Source organism: Microcaecilia unicolor, chromosome 1, assembly GCF_901765095.1.
Source record: "Microcaecilia unicolor chromosome 1, aMicUni1.1, whole genome shotgun sequence".
Lineage (NCBI taxonomy): Eukaryota > Metazoa > Chordata > Amphibia > Gymnophiona > Siphonopidae > Microcaecilia > Microcaecilia unicolor.
In genome coordinates this window covers 249,548,537-249,568,952 of record NC_044031.1, presented here as the reverse complement: position 1 = coordinate 249,568,952, position 20,416 = coordinate 249,548,537, and the positions used below count along the sequence as shown (strand labels likewise).

The 20,416-nt window shown below is 42.0% G+C and overlaps 1 protein-coding gene across 3 annotated transcripts in view; it reads left to right on the top strand.

Annotated features, from left to right (window-relative positions):
- The window catches only part of COBL (cordon-bleu WH2 repeat protein), a 459,548-nt gene extending 440,769 nt beyond the window's left edge, over positions 1 to 18,779 (top strand). For all 3 annotated transcript variants that reach the window (XM_030205475.1, XM_030205461.1, XM_030205468.1), the window contains exons 14-15: positions 142 to 381; positions 18,396 to 18,779. In XM_030205475.1, coding sequence (XP_030061335.1) covers positions 142 to 381; positions 18,396 to 18,422 — 267 coding nt within the window. In that variant the 3' untranslated portion in view covers positions 18,423 to 18,779. The remainder of the gene's footprint in view (positions 1 to 141; positions 382 to 18,395) is intronic.
- The last annotated feature ends 1,637 nt before the right edge of the window (positions 18,780 to 20,416 follow it).

Sequence of the window (20,416 nt, the reverse complement as noted above, 5' to 3'; positions counted from 1 at the left end):
CAGACTTTTACTATTCGTTCTTTCTTTAATTTTTATTACCACAAAAAAATGCTAACTGATTTTGGGGAAAGGAATTCAAAATATATTTTATTCTGTGAGCATTAATTTTGGTCTGTTCTTTTTTTACTGTGCCCTTGATAGATATCATCTTCAGCTTCTGAAGAGCTCCACAGCATTAGGACTTCTGAATCGTTACTTCAGGGAGAGGAGAAGACTCAGGCTAAACAATGTCCTATTCTGTTGCCACCTCCTCCTCCCCCTCCCAGTGCATCAGTTAAAGCGCCTAAGTATTCTTTGACTCCCAGAAATGACCCAGTGAATGCTCGAGAAGCCTTAATGGAGGCTATCCGGTCTGGTACAGGTGCTGCAAGTTTGAAAAAGGTAAGATTTACATTACCAGCAAGAACTGAGCCTGTAAATAAAGCAATATTGATAGAGGCGGCATTTACACATGTATATTGGCTACATGTGTAAATGACCATTTCAGAAAGCCTCTATTTAAATGTGTAGATGCCCCAGAGAGTGTGATATGAATGGGTCAAAAATTTGGACATGTATTCCCCTTCTTACAAAGGAAATACACAGATATTCACCAGCTCAGAAGCATGTACAGATTTTAAGAGTGCTCTTTTTGAGCAGGGATTTATGTGAGGGATTAAGGGAGTAAATCTCCTTAATCCCCTGCAAGGCCAGCTCAACTTAATGCATGCTTATTAGGTATATCATTAGTATTATGCTAACATTGTATTATATCTCTGGTATTTGAATTCCAGTGCTATCAAATGTGTATATTTTTTATACTGTTTCATGATAGTTTTATTATTAGGTTTCAATTTACTGTTTTCAAGTTTACCTCATTTATTATGTTTAGTTTATTCTTGGTTATTTTACCATTGTTATGCTGTTAACAAAATTGTAAACCACCTTGGGTGAATCTCTTCATAAAGGCAATTAATAAATCCCAATAAATAAATAAAATAAGTAAACCTGGGAGTTAAAGATGGCGGCACGCAGGTTTTGCGCTTAACTTATTCGTGGAGATTCGGAAGATCTTTTACTTTACCATGCCTCATACCAAGCGTAAAGGAGCAGTCAAGGGAGTAGCCTCCACCCCCAGGACCTCTTCTCCGATGCAATCTTCTTTTGAGTGGTTTTTCGCGAAACCGCCAGAGCAAAGTACCGGGAGGAGCCCCGCTGTCTCGGGAGGAGGAGATTCCCGTGACTTGGGGCCGAACGTCACACTCTCTCCCCCGGAACCTAATACTCCACCTCCGCCCACTGGCCCCTTCTCTCATCGGGAAACCCCCCTTGCGGAAGCTGAAGGTGAGGGAACCTAAGAAGGAGGCGCTGAAGGAGGACGTGCCAGTGGAGGTTTGGGACGAGAAGTTTCCCAAACGCAGCCAGGAGCACTTTTAACAAAACCGGAGATGGTAACACTCGAGAGCATATGGGAAGCTCTCCAACACCTGGATGTCAAGCTCACCAAGTCAAACGGAGAAATAGCAGCACTTGTGAGTACTGTGGACTGTCTTTCTAAATCAATTCATGGGATTAAGAATGAGTCAGATAACAGAATCATAGAGATTAAACAAGAAGTTAAAAAATTACAAGAATTTTCAACTATGACTGTTAAGGATAAACAATATAGCCACAGAAAAATTGAACAGATGGAAAATTTCAACCGTAGATTGAATTTGCGTCTAATAAACTTTTCAAAGTCTCTGGGGACTTCTCCTTTAGAGGCATTTAAGAAATATCTAGTTGAGATATTGAAATACTCTTCTGACCATATCCCACCAATAAACAAAATATATTATATTCCAAAAAAGAAAGAAATGGAAGTAGATCCTACAGTAATAACTCAAAAACGTGGAAGAGAACAAACAAATCTTGATGTAACTCAGTTGTTGGAAATATCCATGTCAGATACTTCTGAATGAGCTACTTAAATAGTCTCCTTCATTTTCGAGCAGGACTTGGAAGCGGTTAAATGTTTGTTCTTCAGGAATTCTCAATCCCTATTTTATGGTGAAAGGATATGGATGTTTATGGACGTAACAAAACACTCAGGAGAGAAGAAAAGCTTTTCTTGCAATTAGGAGACATGTGGTATCATTAGGAGCCTCACTCTTCCTAAATTATCCCTGTAAATGTGTGGTAAAGTTTTTAGGTATAAAATATGTCTTCTTTAATCCTGACCATTTAAAAACATTTGTAGACTCCAAGAAGTTGGTGACCACTGGATATTAAGATTGAGTATAGTTTAAAATGCTCTGGATTGTTCGTGTTAAGCTATATAATTTACTTTAATTAATTTTCAATGTTTTCTCCTGAACAATTCTTTACTCCTCCCCTCTCCAACCATAGCGGTCTAAAGAAGACTATTGCTATTATATTGTTTTTTGTTTAAGTATTATACCTTTTGTGTAAAAAATATTTGTCTGCTTTTTCTTCCAGTACCAAATTATTTTTTATATACTCAATATAATAAATTAGCAAAAAAAATAAAAAAAATAAGTAAACCTATGGACCAGGTGAGGCACTAGCTCAGAGCATTGGTGATAAAAGGTGCCAAAATCCCAGTCTGGTCTACTTTCAACTCCTAGAGGGATAGATACTGTATTGAGATTTTGGCACACTTTGAGGCATATTTTCAAAGCACTTTGGGAGGCTAAGTTCCATATGTTTCTATGGAACTTTGGGAGGCAAAGTGCTTTGAAAATAAGCCTCTTTATCATCAGCGCCCTAAACCAGTGTCTCATCTCCAGCAAGAAGAGCGGACTGAGAAGAGGGGGGACACCATCTCACAGGCAGATGGAGGCATAAATATACCAGATTTTGAGTGGTGGGGTGGGGGCAGGGGCACTGATCTGCTATATTTTATTTCTGTATCCAAACTGAAAAAAATTGCAGCTTCATTATTTAATTGGCAGAAGTTATAGGAACAGGTTTGTAGAATGGTCCCACTATATAGGATATAGAAGTTCCAGCACTTATATGTGGAAGTTGCAAAATCTCCACGTCCATGTATAAGTGCCGATATGTCCCTGTGGAAACTGCCTAGGTAATGGCACTCTATTTTGCAGGGTTCTAGAAAACAGATGGGCAAGCGATCCACTAGTCCCAGTAGAATGGAAGAAGCAGACATGGTGGAAGATGAATGACAACCTTTATTGTAAAATGCAGGTAAAAGGGTGCCCGACACAGCTGTGCTTTGCCTGGCAGGGCTGCTTCAGGGGCAATACAATACTAATAAATATAAAAAACATAAACACATTAATTAAAATACATATTTAGCAATCCTTATCTAATATAATAATTCGCACCTCCAACGTTCTGAAGCCGAACGTGGCAGCGAAGCCGTGTAGTGTTCGTAGGGTTCGTAATCGCACTCCCGATCACTGCCTTGCCCTCGAGGGAACTCTGTGGTTTCGCTTCTGTTTCTGCAGTTCCTGTGGTCCCGCCCTTCTGGAAACAGGAAATGAGGGCGGGACCAGAGGAACAGCTGAAAGAAGTGGTGTCTGTACTTGCTGCACTTCAGTGTTGCCGGACGAGCAGGAGGTAAAACGTTTTCAACAGCAGCTGCCACGTACGAAGGGCTGGGACACCCGCACACATCCTCCTTGCTGTCGGAGGCCACAGAGACAGAGGGAGGGAGGCGCTGGCCAGCGGAAATGGGAGGAGGGGGGGCCCGGATAGAGGGGAGGTCCTGAGACGAGGGGGGGTTCTGAGACGAGAGAGGGGGAGGGGTGTGCTGCAACAACAGGGGGGAGGGGTGTGCTGCAATGACAGGGGGGGTCCTGAGATGAGGGGGGGAGGGGTCCTGAGATGACAGGGGGGGGTCCTGAGACGAGGGGGGAGGGGTAGTGGAGGGGGGAGAACATTAATGGCAGAAGGTCATTACCTTACTAGCGCCCGTTTCATTTCAGTGAGAAATGGGCTTTTTTTACTAGTAAATAAATAATTGAGTAATCCATTATATTCAATTATTTATTTACATAGGGGTCCTTTTACTAAGGTGCACTGATGATTAGCACACACTAAATAAGATGCCCATAGGAATATAATGAATCAATTTAAATGGTCAAACACATCAGCTTTCAAGTTTGAGAGCTATAGTTCCAAATCTGCTCAAACGCTCAGCACTCATAATACTACTTACTACTACTACTACTTATCATTTCTATAGCGCTACTAGACGTACACAGTGCTGTACAATTGAACATGAAGAAACAGTCCGTGCTTGAAAGAACTTACAATCTAATCAGGACAGACAAAGAGGACCATAACGGAAAAGGGAATTAATAAGGTGGGAAGGATAAAACATACAAGTGAATAGGGATTAGGATTTAAAAGCAGCATCAAAAAGGTGGGCTTTTAGCCTAGATTTGAAGATGGCCAGAGATGGAGCTTGATGTACTGACTCAGGAAGTTTATTCCAGGCATATGGTGCTGCAAGATAAAATTAATGGAGTCCGGAGTTGGCAGTGGAAGAGAAGGAGAGATTTACCCAGTGAACGGAGTTCCCGGGGAGGAGTATAGTGAGAGAAGAGTGGAGAGGTACTGAGGAGCTGCAGAGTGAATGCACTTATAGGTCAATAAGAGGAGTTTGAACTGTATGCGGAAACGGATACGGAGCCAAAGAAGTGACTTGAGAGGGCTAGTATGAGCATAGTAACACTGGCGGAATATAAGTCGGGCAGCAGAATTTTGAACAGATTGAAGGTGAGAAAGATGGCTTAGTGGGAGACCTGTGAGATGCAAGTTGCAGTAATCTAAGCGAGAGGTGATAAGAGTGTGGATAAGAACTTTGGTAGCGTGCTCAGAAAGGAAATGATGAATTTTGGTGATATTATAAAGAAAGAAATGACAGGTTTTAGCAGTCTGTTGGATATGTGCAGAGCTGATGAGACAGAAAGGATGAGAGTGTTAGCCACAGAGATAGAGAACAGAGGAAGAGGAGAGGTGGGATTAGGGGTAAAGACAAGAAGCTCAGTCTTGGTCATGTTTAGTTTCAGATGGCGGTGAGACATCCAGGCAGCAGTGTCAGACAAGCAGGCTGATACTTGGGCCTGCATTCCTGCTGAGATTTCTGGTGTGGAGAGGTAGACCTGGGAGTCATCAGCATAAAGGTGATACTGAAAACCATGGGATAGGGTCAGAGCACCAAGGGTAGAAGTATAGATGCAAAAAAGAAGAGGTCCCAAGACAGAGCCCTGAGGTACACCAACTGATAGTGGGCTAGAAGTGGAGGAGGACCCACCAGAGTATACACTAAAAGTACGATGGGAGAGATAAGAAGAAAACCAGGAAAGAACAGAGCCCAGAAATCCAAGTGAGGACAGCGTATCAAGGAGTAGGCAGTGATCAATATGAATATAATAGGCATGCAAACGCTAAATTCATTAGCAGACCTTAGTAAAAGGACCCCATAATTACTTATTTTTAAGGATTGTATTTGTTTTTATATTTACACTATTAGTATTGTATCACCCCTGAAGCAGCCCTGCTGGGCGAAACACTGCTATGTTAGGCACCCTTTTGTGCTTTAAAAATATATGAATGCATGCACTGGGGACACACATAAATGTACACTTTCTTCAGAGCAGGTATAAATTTGTGCATGAGCATTTGTGTGTTGTTGGGGCTGGTTTTGGTCCCTATTTTATAAATGCAACATAGGTTCCTTTGTTGCCTTTTTAAAATTGTCATCTTTTTGAAACTTTGACTAAAATACCCTGTTGTAAATTACAGGGGAAAAAAAAGAAGAGGAAATATCCACAAAACACACTAGGAAAACCAAACAAAGTGGAGATGGTCAAGAAGAGGAGACACAACCACAGGTCAATAAATATAAATCCTTTTTTTTACCAAGCTGACCCAACACAGCTGTGTTTCAGCACAATGCCTGTGTCAGGGGTTATAACCTGGGTCCCACCCGCATATAAAAGGTATTCAGATGCTTGGCGAAATCAGGCTGCTGTGCTTCTGTTGCTATCGCTGCCAGACTTTGAGTAAAAGTCAGGTCATTTGAACTCTGGCAGCAGTAGAGACAAAAGCACAGAAGTCTGATTTCTCTAGCCATGTTGGGTAGCTTGGTAATAAAGGATTTATGTTTCTTGATCTGTGGCTGCATCTATACTCCTTGGTCATCTCCACTCTGTTTGGATTTTCTTTTATGAATTACACCATATTTTCCATCTCAAACTTTGTGTTTGTGTCCAGTTTACAGCAGGAATTTTAAGATGTGCTCAGCAAACATAAATATCTTTGAGTTATAAAACCAAATTTCATTATCCATTTGAGGGCAAACCCAAAGTAAGGGCCTTCTGGTTTGTTTGGGGAGGGGGTTGTATTTTTCAATAAATTGTTTATTTATTGGGATTTATTAACCACCTTTATGAAGAGATTCACCCAAAGCAGTGTACAAAAGGTCCAGTCTAACATAAAACTTACAATTTTGTTAACAGCATAATAATAGTAAAAATGACCAAATATAAACATAAATACAATAAGGGGATCTTTTGCTAAAGGTTATAGCAAGTTATCTGCCAAAGGATCCATTTTATTCCTATGGATCCTGCTGCAGATAACTTTTGCTAATCTTTAGTAAAAGACCCCCTAAATTAGGTAAACTTGAGAACAACGAATTTAAAAAACCTAATAATAGGACTAACCATGAAACCGTATCAAAAAAATACACATTTAATAGCACTGAAATTCAAATAACAGAGAGATAATACGATGTCAGCAGAATACTAATGAAACATCTAATCATGCATTAGAATAAAAATCAACATCAGACTGTATCACTGTTCCAGTGTGATATGCATATGAAGACATCAGGTGTATTTAGTGTGGGTCATAGAAATACCTTTCCACCATGAAGATAGATCCAGCCATTGATTTATTTGCATTCTGTAGGCACCTGGTACATCTCTAGCCAGGAGGCACAATGTTTCTAAAGTGTCTGTCAGGTGCTTCAGTTCGCTGAAAGTTCATGAAATCATTGAAGCCCAGGAGGTACTTTGACTAACCTGTGATGAGGTTTATAGAGTCAACATGGCAATATGTCGGTGCCATAGAGGAGCAACAATATCTGTAAGTTACTGAAAAGGTACTTACTGATAGAATTAAGAGCCAGCCTACTCTGAGGGGGAAGGCAGGGAGGAGCTCACACATTAAAAGCAGATGTACAATATAGCAGTGTCGTAGCTAAGGGTGGGCCTGGGTGGGCACAGGCCCATTCATTCTTGTCTCAGGCCCACCCAGTCAGCAGCCCATGAGGCCCCCAAAACTCTTCAGTGGTGGCACCTCACTACTTTCTCTCCCTCTTCTCCACTCGTGGCCTGGCATCTGCCCATCTTTCTCTAGAACCCCTCTCCTGGTCTACCTCAGAGCTACTGCCGGCGACTATTCCTATAGGCATCATGTGCCGGCCCTGCAGGCATCTCTCTATCATGTCCTGCCCTCAATGATGTCACTTCTTGTTTTTTTTTGGCGGGGACGTGGTAGAGAGAAGCCTGCAGGGCTGGCGCAGGTTGACTATAGGAATTGCGACGGGCAACGGCTCTGAGGTAGAACCGGGGGAGAGGGTTCAGAGAGAAATAGGCAGACGTCAGATCATTAAAAAAAAAAAAACCAACAACAACTATATTGTATGTATGTACAGGGGTAGGGTTGGGGGTGGGAAGGGCCCACCCAGGTTAACTCTGGGCCCACCCAAAATGGCAGGTCTGCCTACGCCCCTGCAATATAGAGACATATTATTCTCAGAGGACAAGAAGGCTATATTCTCACATGTGGGTGACATCATCCACTTTGCCCGGTGCGGAGCTTAAACAAGCTACTGGATCTTTAAGAGCACACGCAGCGTCCCCACCTTGCATACGTGAGTGTCTTCCTGCCTGCCATAAGATCTTGGGACCATCAGTCTCTTCTCATCCACAGTGATGGGAGAATACAATTGTCCCAAGCTCCTCTCAGCGTCTGGTGAGTGAGCATACTTTTTCAATTTTTGTACCTTCCCTTCGGGTTTTTTGCCCTGACTTTTTTTTTCTTCAGAAAAGCCCCTCTTCCTTCCCATATACTTTTAGTGTATTTTCCCCCAAATTATTTCTCCATCGATTTTTCTGGTGCATGCCCCATTTTTAGTCACAAATATTTATGCCTGCCATTGACAGAATACTCCCAACATTGCAGTTCAGCACTAACTGGTTAAGTGCCACTGAAAATTAGCATTTAGGTCCAAACAGGCGATTTAACCAGTCAGAAGCCATTTATGGCTGGTTAAATCGCTTTGAATATGAACCCATTTTTGACTGTGTTGCTGTGTCTGTTCCCCCCGTCTTTATCCATCCTTTCATCCTAAAAGAAAATGCACAGGACCAAACATTCAAATGTATTACTACTACTACTTTTTATTTCTATAGTGCTACTAGGCGTACACAGTGCTGTACACTAAAAATGTATGATACAGTCCCTGCTCATCAGCTTATGATCTAATCAACAGACAAACAGGACAAATAAGGGATTAGGGAATTAAGTATGATGGGAATGATTAAAACTGACATGGCTACTGAACAAGTGAATGGTTATGGATTATTAGAATTTGCTATACCACCATGACTAACTGGCAGCTCTCAGCAGTCTACAATATTTAAAACAAATTTTAGAAAAGGAAAGGAACTACAAAAATGTACAGGAAAGTGGATAGAACAGAGGTACAGAGGATTAAGGACAGCAGAGAAGAAAGAGGTCAAAGAGAGGGGGAGCAACAGCAGTTTGCCATAACAGTTCAATCTATGGTAAAAGCTTTAGCAAAAAGCCAGGTCTTTAGTTTGGCTTTGAACGCTTTAAAAGAGGTTTCAGCACAAATGTCTAGTGGGAGTGAGTTTCAGTGAGAAGGAGCAGCGAAGAAAAAAGCGCGATGACTAGTGGATTTTAACTGGGCAAATTTGGGACCGGGCAAAACTAGGCAGTGATCATTTATTGAGTGTAGAAGACGGGCTGGAGAGTATGGAATAGTGAGGAAAGAGAGAGAGAGAGGGGGGAAGGCCGTGCCTGTGGGACTGAAATGTGAGCAATTTAAAGAGTATACGTTGATGGATTGATAACCAGTGATACTTTTACAACAACAGAGAGGCATGGCCGTAAACAATGGGCATGGCAAAGCAAATGGATGGCTGTATTCTGTAAGGACTGGGTGCAACCTAAGTATATGACATTGCAGTAGTTCGATCTTGTAGTAAGAAAGAAAGATTAAAGAAATAAAAAATTTTGCGACTAAAATATCTCCAGATCCTTTGAAGCTGGCAGAGTACAAAAAGCCTGTTTTGTACACATTAGAGATCTGAAATATAAATGATAATTATAAATCTAGAATAACTCTGAGGTATCTGAAAGAATTGAAGAGTGGACTCAAAAAGCTGCAGTGGAATGGATGGAGTACAAAGGCCGCCTGTAAACCAACACATTACAGATTTTTTTCTCTATTAAGGACACGTTTGTGATCAGAAAGCCAGTTAGAAATAAGTTGACAACAATTTTGGAGTGATCCTAGGGCAGGATTGAAGGGGTTTGTTGGACAGGAGTTAAAAGCAGACTCAAAAAGGTGGGCTTTTAGCCTAGATTTGAATATAGCCAGAGTTTGATGTATTGACTCAGGAAGTCTATTGCAGGCATACAGTGCAGTAAGCTGAAAGGAATGGAGTCTGGAGTTGGCAGTGGAGGAGAAGGGTACAAATAAAAGAGATTTACTCGATGAATGGCGTTCCCACGGAGGATTGTAGAGAAAGATGAGAGTGGAGAGATACTAAGGAGCTACCAAGTGAATGCACTTGTCAATCAATAAGAGGAGTTTGAACTGTATGCAGAAACGTATAGGGAGCCAGTGAAGTGACTTGAGGAGAGAGCTAATGTGAGCATAGTAACATTGGCGGAATATAAGTCATGCACCAGAATTTTGAACAGATTAAAGGGAGGAGAGATGGCCTAGTGGGAGACCTGTGAGAAGTATGTAACTTAAGAAGTTAGACATCTTGATCTAAAAGAAAACTTTTCCCTGCTGGGCAATTAAATGTAAGTGCCTAAAAGGTGGAAGAGGATAGGGATGGGGTCAGGCCAGGGAAAGTAACTCTAGGCACCTAGCATTGATTTTCAGCACTTGGCTTTTAGTTTGGGAGCCTACATTTTGATGAATATTTGAACCCAAATGTTACGTGTCTAAGTTCAGCTAAAAATTCACCCAACTTTAGTGGCCTAAAACTGAGGCCTCCAGGTCAGGTATTAGGCTTTCCTTGAACCTGGGCCACAGTGGATATATAGATGAGCATGTAAGTAGTCAGTGCTCTGTAAAAGGATGTACTATGCATTCAATGGAGTGTAAAGAAAATTCAGTTCCATTTCTTATCATATTGTACAGTGTGCCACTATTTTATCAACAATAAGGAGGATTTTGAATGGCATCTGTTGTTGCTCCAAAGAGTTTCCTGAAAATACAGTTTAGGGTGACATGTTTTATGACCCAGCTGTTGTATTGTTGAACATTTGACTACATTTACAGCCACAGGTGAACCTTTTCCCAACCTAGAGGAGCTGATGTAAACTATTTACAGGTAAATATTATTCAGCCTTGCCCTCTTGTCCTTTATTAAACAATGAGAGCTGTTTGGGGCATTAAACTGTGTAGAATGATCTTTTGATACAAAATGACTCAGTACTTTTGGCAGTGTGGCAACAGTCTCTTGCGTCAAGGAGTTGAGATCTTCCAAAAAAAAAAAGTTACTCTAAGGGTGATGTGAAATGAAATGAATGGAGATATTTATCAATAAGAATGCTGTTGCTCAGAGGAAAAGACCTAAAGTGTTGGCTCAGACATTGCTTGGCAGGAATACTGTCTAGAGAAAGTATGAAACTAGTTACAGAGGAATTCTGTACCATATTCACCGGAAAAGCACAGGGGCCTGTATCACCCAAAGTTAAACTTGGTGAAAAAACTAAATGATCCTTAGAACACCTTTTTGATTTAACAACTTTCTTGGACTATAATAGGAAATGTTTTATTTTTATTTTTTTTAATACCTGTGTAATTAACTGCAGTGAACACCCATTGGATGCAAAAAAAAAAAAAGCATATCGCAGGAAATAGGGTCATACTACCATTTATTTCTGAAGAAAAAACACATATTGGCTGCATGCTGCAGTGGAAAGACTTGTATATTCATGCATATACATTACTTCTGTTGTTTTAAGATCCCTACGTTGGCCAGTAACAAACGAGACTAGAAGGTGTGTTAAATGACCTGTTCTTCTCAGAGAATCCTTGCTGCAGTAGGAGAGCTGATGGCTAGACTAGAGGTATTCTAGACTTAAGACGTTCATACACTGAAAAGGAGTGTTTATACTATAGGGAGTGTTTATTTGTTTTACAGATTATAAGACCCATTTTGCAAAGGACATCTAGGTCAGAAATGGGATGTCCAAGTCAGGACATTCACAGTTTTGTTGCGGAACTCAAAGCTTTTTGTAAAGTACATATAAGGACATGCAGGATTACATTTGTATTATGCAGCATGGCCAACAGAAATGGCCATTTTTCAAAAAATTACGCCCAGCAGAAGAGCAGTGTCACTCATGTCTTGCACACGTAAGTGCCGTCACTTACCCGTGTAAATACAGAATTCGTGATTTACATGTGCAAGAGCCAGTAAATGCATGTAGAAGTGCCATTTTTTTAAAGTAAATATATTAGAGGAGCCTCTTAAAAGATCTGAGTTTTAAATATCAAATGTTTGGCTCTTTGTGGTGGCTTTTAAGGCCAGAGGGCTAAGCACAATTACCTCCTCACTCATTCCTCAAAACCTGCGTGATCAGTTTTTTTTACACTTCTGTGTGATTCAGAGGAAGGTATAAATGCTGATGGGAAAAGATTTTGAAATACCATTGTATTCCTGTTGTAAAATAGGAAATACCCACAGGAGCAGCCGATAGAAGATGCAGAAAGATGTGGGGCCATGTGCAGAGAGACTCATTGCAAGGCTTCATTTTCATAAGTCAATAGGGGCTGAAAGCCAGGACAGAAAATTGAGGCCATATATGAAAAACCTAGTTGATCAAGAATAGGGCCGACCCCGAGTACACACTTTTTAAAAGTCTGCCCACACCATGCCCCCATTGAAATCTGTGTGTTCTACAAATAGCCATGTAAATAACAGTTTTTCTATAATTGTTGCTTATATTTGTATGCCCATTTACACTGTAAACTAGCTTTTTATACATATGTAAATGCTACCTAACCATTTTAGCATGACCTTTATTTATTTATGACATTTATAAACCATTTCCCCAAATAACCATCCAAGCAGTGTACATAAAAACAATCCTAAAACAACACAGATTGCAATATAGCCACATTACCAGATAACTTGTAGCTTTACCTAGCAGAACAGCTCCACGTAGTGAAAAGTTTTTACAGTGACATCCGGATAACTTTTGTCCTTGACAAATATGCTAAGGCAAACTTCCTTAAAAGAAAATTGAACAAAACTGAAAACATCTCTGTTAGTGATGGCTGTGACATAACTGAACTTGAACCAGGAAGGTGTATAAATACCTATGAATAGAGAAAGCATAAATTACTGTGAGGAAAAAGTCAGTAAAGAATATTACAGAAGGTTAAAATTGCTATTGAAAAGTGCTTTAACATCACAGAATAAGATGCAAGCTGTCAATCAGTCTGCAGTCTTTGCACTCTCATATAGGTTTGGAATTATACACTGGCCTCTCAAATATCTTGAGAAAACTCCTCCGTGCTCACAAGGTCATCTATAAAAATCAGTGTGTGCTGAGACTGTACATTCCTAGAGCTGAAGGAGGCATGGACCTCATAAAAGTAGATTATACATATAGAGCTACCATTGTAAGTCTCCTAGCCTACTTAACAGCATCAACAGACCCAAATGCACAAACAGTGTGGAAGTATGAAAGTAAATATCCAGACTCTGTCCCCATCATTAAACTTGGATAAGCATTCCAATGAGCAGAAGGCATGAGTAAGGATCAAAATTGTACACATGAATGGTTAAGGAGGAGTAAACTGAAATGTAAGGATGCAAGGTTGATAGTTGCAGCTCAGGATAGTGGGTTATGGATGAAATGGTTCACAGCAAATATAGAAAAAAACAAGTGAAATAGACATGTAGATACTGTAAGAAAGAGGTAGAAATGGATAGTCATAGCTGGCTGCAAAGCGCAAAGATACAATAAAGAGGCATGTCTCATCTGTTGAAAACTTTGTAAACACTACAACATCGCTGTATCAGAAAATCATTTTGATAACAACCCTAAGAAACTGAAGAGGTTATGACCATCTGGGACATTCCAATTCCAGCTGATAAAAAAACTTGATGCAAGAAACCCTGACTTAGTAGTAAAAGAGAAAGCACCAGAACAGTGTTGATTATGCCGTGAATTGGATGGAGAGGAAGAAAATCTTCAAGAAATGCAGTAAAAGACCAAGAACGTGTGGCAGAATGATACAGATTTATTTCCCATTGTATTGGCTGCCATAGGCCTGATTGAAAGGAATTATCAGGCACCTCTTGATAGGTTGTCTATATAAGTTGCATCTCACAAACTCCAGAAAGAAGCTCTTTGGTACCGTGCAAGTACTACGGTGTATTAGCAGTAAATCTGAGACACTGAATTCATGCTCCACATACCTGGCTTAAGAGTGAGGTTAATTGCTTTCCTGGTAGGCACAAATGTAACCCATTTAGAGACTGCCCTAAGAGAGAAGCAAGAGCAACATTACCAGATAACAATTTTACCCACACCATTTTCTAAATCTCGTTTCCCATCAAGTCCTGCCTAATTATGCTCTCACCTATCCACCCTAAATTGTTTGTCCTTGAGATAATCTAAATCCCTGGTTACTTACTGCACATGTATTAATTTGCTTCTTGATTATGTTTTATTCATTTTATTGTTTGTAAGCCACATTGAACTTGAGTCTATTTTGGGCCGATATGGAGTATAAATGTCATTAATAAATAAATAAACAATTACACTACACCAGAATTCAGCTAAAAATAAACCAACCAAGCTCCTCCCAACAAGAGTATACTCATAGGTGTAGTTTACCTGCTTACTATGGGGTGGGACAAAGAATAAGGAAGTGTTATTGGCAGTGGGAAAGGAGAGCCAGTTCAGTATTAGCACCTAATATGTTTGGGCAGGGTCACTGCCCCCCTCTCCGTTTCTACTACAAACTGTGCCTGTGACTATGCTCATTAATCACCATTAGTCTCAGGAAAAAGGCAGGTTTTGAATTATTTCCCAAAGGAAAATAGATAATAATCTTTCTAAATCTCCAAGGGGAGACAGTTTCACAAATGAAGAACTGCCACTAAAAATGTGCATCTACTGTATCCGTTTTGCTGTTGGGAGCATCAAGAAGTACCTTGGCTAGAATGAAGACATCTACCTAGAAGGTACCAGTACAACATACCTACCATGGAGGCAGAGCATTATGAACACTGGGCCTGAAAACCAAGTACCAGCAATTTGAACCAAATATACTGGATGACCAGTAGAGGCTAGTGAACAATGAGCTAACACTAGCCTACCAGTCACTTTGAGTGACTGTCTGGGCATCTGCATTCTTTGGACTCTTACAAACTTTCCCTGACAGCCCAGCAATAGATGTTATGTGATCTACTACTACTACTACTACTACTATTTAGCATTTTTATAGCGCTACAAGGCTTACGCAGCGCTGCACAAACATAGAAGAAAGACAGTCCCTGCTCAAAGAGCTTACAACCTAATAGACAAAAAATAAAGTAATCAAATCAATTAATGTGTACAGGAAGGAGGAGAGGAGGGTAGGTGAAGGCGAGTGGTTACGAGTCAAAAGCAATGTTAAAGAGATGGGCTTTCAGTCTAGATTTAAAGGTGGCCAAGGATGGGGCAAGACGTAGGGGCTCAGGAAGTTTATTCCAGGCGTAGGGTGCAGCGAAACAGAAGGCACAAAGTCTGGAGTTGGCAGTAGTGGAGAAGGGAACAGATAAGAAGGATTTATCCATGGAGCAGAGTGCACGGGAAGGGGTGTAGGGAAGGACAAGTGTGGAGAGATACTGGGGAGCAGCAGAGTGAGTACATTTACAGGTTAGTAGAAGAAGTTTGAACAGGATGCGACAACAGATAGAGAGCCAGTGAAGCGACTTGAGGAGAGGGGTAGTATGAGTAAAGCGACCCTGGGCAGCAGAGTTTTGAACCGATTAGAGAGGGGAGAGGTGACTAAGTGGGAGGCCAGCAAGAAGCAGATTGCAGTAGTCTAAACGAGAGGTGACAAGGGTGTGGATGGGGGTTTTGGTAGAGTGCTCAGAAAGAAAGGGGCGGATTTTACGGATGTTGTAAAGAAAGAAACGACAGGTCTTGGCGATATGCTGGATATGAACAGAGAAGGAAAGAGAAGAGTCAAAGATGACCCCAAGGTTTAGAGCTGAGGAGACAGGGAGAATGAGAGAGCCATCAACAGAAATAGAAAATGGGGGGAGCTGAAAACTCCAAAAAAGGAACCATCTGCTTAACCTGTCACAATTTGAAATAAGCTATCCTTAAAACTGCAGAAATTTAAGAGTCCAGCAAATAGTCTTAATTCATCAACACATCCAGATCCCTAGATTCCTTTATCACTGGAATATTCTCAGCTCCAAACTTAGGATTCTATTTGACTTCTTGCCAGTTCAAACCCCCAAAGCACAGAACTTCTAGGTTTTGCTTGTTCAAAGTCAGCTGGTTTAACTATAATCAGTCCATAATATCTGTGAAATGATTTAACCGAGGTAGAACTTGATCAGGGTTTCCAGTGAGGGGTGCATCTGACTTAATGTCATTCGCACACAAGTAGGTAGTAAACCCAAAAGTGAGTATCAGTTGCCCTTAAGATGTTTAGAAAAAGGGGAGGGGAAGGAACCTGCAGAATCCGAAAGCTCATCCTGTGGACTGCTCAGGTTCTCTCCTTCAGCCTCATCACTGGATTACATGCCTTTTGAGGCCCAGGAATTCTGACCTCCATTACATGTCCTCATGATTTTCTAAATCAAATGCACTAGATAGATCTGATAAAATTAAAATTACAGACTGGTTACTGTCCAGGCTTCGATAAACTAGGTCCTTAATTGTCACCTGCATCGATTCTGTGCTAAGAGTCTGTTCTAAATCCAACCTGAACAATATCCAGGCTGCCATTTTCCTACAGAGATGCATCTACCTGAGTACCAGGCACCTTCTCAATAATCTTGGCCATAAAGGGAAGGTCAGCTATTAGGATGTTAATTGGCCCAAAAGTGATCAATAATCAATTATTTCAGCTGAACAGATAAATAGCTCATTCCAAGGAAACGTTTACTATAGACCAATTCAGCATGTTCACTGGGGCTGTCCTTGGTAGACAGCAGAATTGGATCCCCTCCCCCCCAACCTCACTCAACAGATGGCCAGGGATCTAAGGAATGTAAGATAGTTAAACAGCAAAAGCCTGTTCAAAAAGATATGACTTTAGACTTGTTTTAAATTTGTTAAAGAAATCTTAGTACATAAACAGAAGAGCAGGGTAGTCCAGAGCATCTGGCATGAAAAAAAAGAAGGCTGGCATGTGGATTCAAGATAAGCTAGGCACATGGGGGGGGGGGGGGGGGGGGGAGGTGAAACTAATCATCATGGAGAGCATGCGGGGATCTCGGCTGGGTATGAAGAGTAATAAGAGGGTGTGCAAGAATGAAGCACCTTATGTGTTAGAGTGAGAATCTTCTAGCAAATACAGAATGCTATGAGCAGCCAGTAGTGATTCAGTAGGAGAGGGTTGATGTCATCATGCCAAGTTGTATTAAAAATGATTCTGATGGCAGTATTTTATATGGATTATTGACTCTTCATTATTTCAAAACTGCCACAGTGTTTCAAAATGTACCATTAGCACTCAGTTTGGCTACTTGTTACCTACTTCCCCCTGGCTCCCTAGGGGCAAAGTTATCAACATGGGTTACCATTAAGACATGTTATTTTACTGTTGACTCCAGTAACTAGGTTTCATTGCATAAAACGGGACCTGTGCTAAACTAGCATGAGTTAGTGGTAAAATAACACATGTTAATGGTAGCCTCTATTGATAACTTGCCCCTTAAACAGTGAAGCCTCTTCCCAGGCGTAATTCTTCAATTACCCATTTGCCGTTGAGGGCCTTCCCTTAACTGTGTCACCATTTTCTTCTCTATGGTACAAATTCCACCAGTAACAAGCCTAAGCCCTAGAGCCCTGATGGCGAACCTATGACACGCGTGTCAGCACTGACACGCGTAGCCATTTTTGATGACACGCGGCGCCGCCGCAGTGTGGTCCACCCTCCCTCCTCGCTCCCGGAAACTAACCTTAAAGCCTCCTTTCACGTCGCAGCAAGCAGCAGCAGGGCAGGCCACTCCTTCCTTCCGTGTCCCGCCCTCGCCTGACGTAACGTCCGCGAGGGCAGAGCACAGAAGGAAGGAGGAGAGGTCTGCCCTGCTGCTGCTTGCTGCGACGTGAAAGGAGGCTTTAAGGTTAGTTCTGGGCCGGTAGCAGGTGGAGGAGGGGGCCCAGCGACCTCGGGTAGGGGGGGCCCGGGGGTGGTCCTAGTAGATTTTTCTCGAAGTGACACACCACCCGAGTTATGCTCGGTTTTTTTGCGAATTTTGACACACCAAGCTCAAAAGGTTGCCCATCACTGCCCTAGAGTAAAGAAGACCCCAAGCCTCTCCTGACCAATTCCTATCTTGCGTGTTAGATGGCAGGAAAGGATGAGAATGGGCTTGGAAGGGTCAATCAGGGTTATTGGGTAGCGAAGACTTTTTGTTGTTTTGGATGTTTAAGAATGTTCTATGTTATTGTATATGTAAATGATGTTACCTTCCAAGAGAAGGATCTGTTTCCTGGATTGGTGATCTATAAATTAGCATAAATAAGTAAGAAAGCATGCCAGACATTTCAACCCATACTGGAAAAGAATATGTAGACAACTATTATGTTGCAGGGATGTTTTGGTGCTGCTTTTAACTCCTAACCCCTATTCACTTGTTCAGTACCCATGTCTGTTTTATCATACCCACCTTAGTATTCCCTTATTTGTCCTGTTTGTCTGTCCTGATTAGATTTTAAGTTCTGTCGAACATGGATTGTCTCTTCATGTTCAAGTGTACAGCGCTGCGTAAGTCTATAAAAACGATAAGTAGTAGCAGTACTTTTTTTTTTCTACCCAGGAAAACAATTGTAAAGTGATATGCCTGGTTAATAAGGTAACACTGTGAACCAAATAAATGTCTAACAGTGAGGTATTTTTTCTGTGATTATGCACTTAATAGGTCTCTGTTTCAATGAGCACCGTATAAGGAAGGATCTTGGACAAACCTGATTCCACAGAATTCCTAATCATCTTTCAAGGACACCTTGAAGAGGCACTGAAACCAGACGCCTGTGTTGTTGCATTGTCTGCACACCAAATGTTTCCAAGCTAATTTTTCATGGGCTTGCATTATGGTTTGAAGATAAATGAATGTGTATGAATATTATATATGTATAGATGGAGAGAGAAAACATTGATGCACAGTTCCTATGCCAAAAAATGTGCATTTGCCTTTAAATACACATATAAAAGTTGCCAAGGAAATATTCACGTTGGCAGGATAATCAAAATATAAGCAGTGGGCAAAGCCATTAAAATGTAATTGCTTTTTTGGGCAACACTGGGGAAAAAACATATTTTATATCTAAAGTTATCGGAAAAACAAGCTTTAAAGGGCCAATATTTAACCACGGCAGGCTGCTGTTGTGATTAAACTGAAACTGTATATTCAGCACTGGTAACCAGATACCAGCTGGTGCTGAATATTCCATTTCAGCACTGACCCTAAAGGGCTATCCCGCTTAGCGCCAGTATTTCCACAGCTCACCAGGTAAAGGACTTCTTTCACAAAGCCGCACTAGCGATTCCCGCACAGCAAATGAGAGGAAGCCCATAGGAATTGAATGGGCTTCCTCTCGTTTCCCGCACCGAGAATCAGTAGCATGGCTTTGTAACAGAAGCCCAAAGTTAGGACACTCCTTTAGCTATCCAGTTAGCAGTCTGAATATTACTGCTAACTGGATACTCTACGGCTCTGCCCAGCCTCCACCTACAGATCGCCCTGGCACTGTTCGGATAGTCCAAGGTGGTCAGAGGAGAATATTCAACAGCACTATCCAGTTAGTACCACTGAATATCCCTTTCACGGGCACTTTTCCAGTTAGCAGTGCTTACTAACCAGATAAGTGCCTTTGAGTAGCGGTTCCTAAGGTTTAAAGTTGGTCGAAGGTGTTTGCGCCAATTCTAGTAATTTTTTATGTGCACGATCACTGGCTTCAAGAAAACCCGAGAAGGAAAAGCTGGGGACCACTCTTGCAATTGACTTGAAAGACAGTTTCAGACGATTTCTGGAGGAAGGTGGCCCTCCTGTATTTTCCAAAAAACTGTGGGGTCCTTTTACTAAGCTGCGGTAAAAGGGGGCCTGCACTAGTGTCAGTGAGGGGGGAGCATAGGTGGCAGTAGGGGTTCCTGCACTAATCCAGCGGTAACCGAGCAGTGTGTGGTGCTGCCCGATTATCGCTGGGTAAGCACCAACACTACATAAATAGAAATATTTTTGTAGCACTGGAAATGGTGCGTGCTGGGGGTGGGAACTACCGCCGGGATAGCCCGGCGGTAGTTCAGGATTGGTGCGCGGCAAGCCTGTTGCCACATGCCAACCCTTTAGTAAAAGGGCCCCTAAGCTATTAGTAAAGTTTAATTGCACTTCTTAGTGCTCCAAATCAGGGCCGCCGAGAGAATGAGTCGGGCCCGGGGCAGGGCCGCCGCCACTGCCCCCCCCCCCCCCCCCCCAGGATCACCACTGCTGCCCGCCACAACTACCTTGGCTGGCAGGGATCCCAAGGACCCCCCGGCAGAAGAGTTCTTCCTCCAGCACTGCTCTTCTTCACTCTGCCGCATGACCTGCCCCTGCGGCTGCTTTTTCTCTCACGTCGCATATACTCTGATTCAAAACCAAGCATTCGTAGCCTGAGGGAAAAAGCTGCAGCTTGGCAGGAAGAGCAGCGCTGGAGGAAGATCTCTTCTGCTGGTGGGGTCTGGGGGGGGGGGGGGGTCCTTGGGACCAGCCTCCAAGGGGGGGCCCGGTGCCGGAATTTTCTCTCTCCTGCTCCTGTCGGGACACAATTACCCAGGTCCCATCAGGAGCAGGAGAGAAAGAGAAACCTCTGTGCTGGGCCCCCCTTGGAGGCCTGGGCCCTTTTGCCTCCACTGCAAATAAGAGCAAGTTGTCATCCACTGATGATCTTATAATCTGTATGC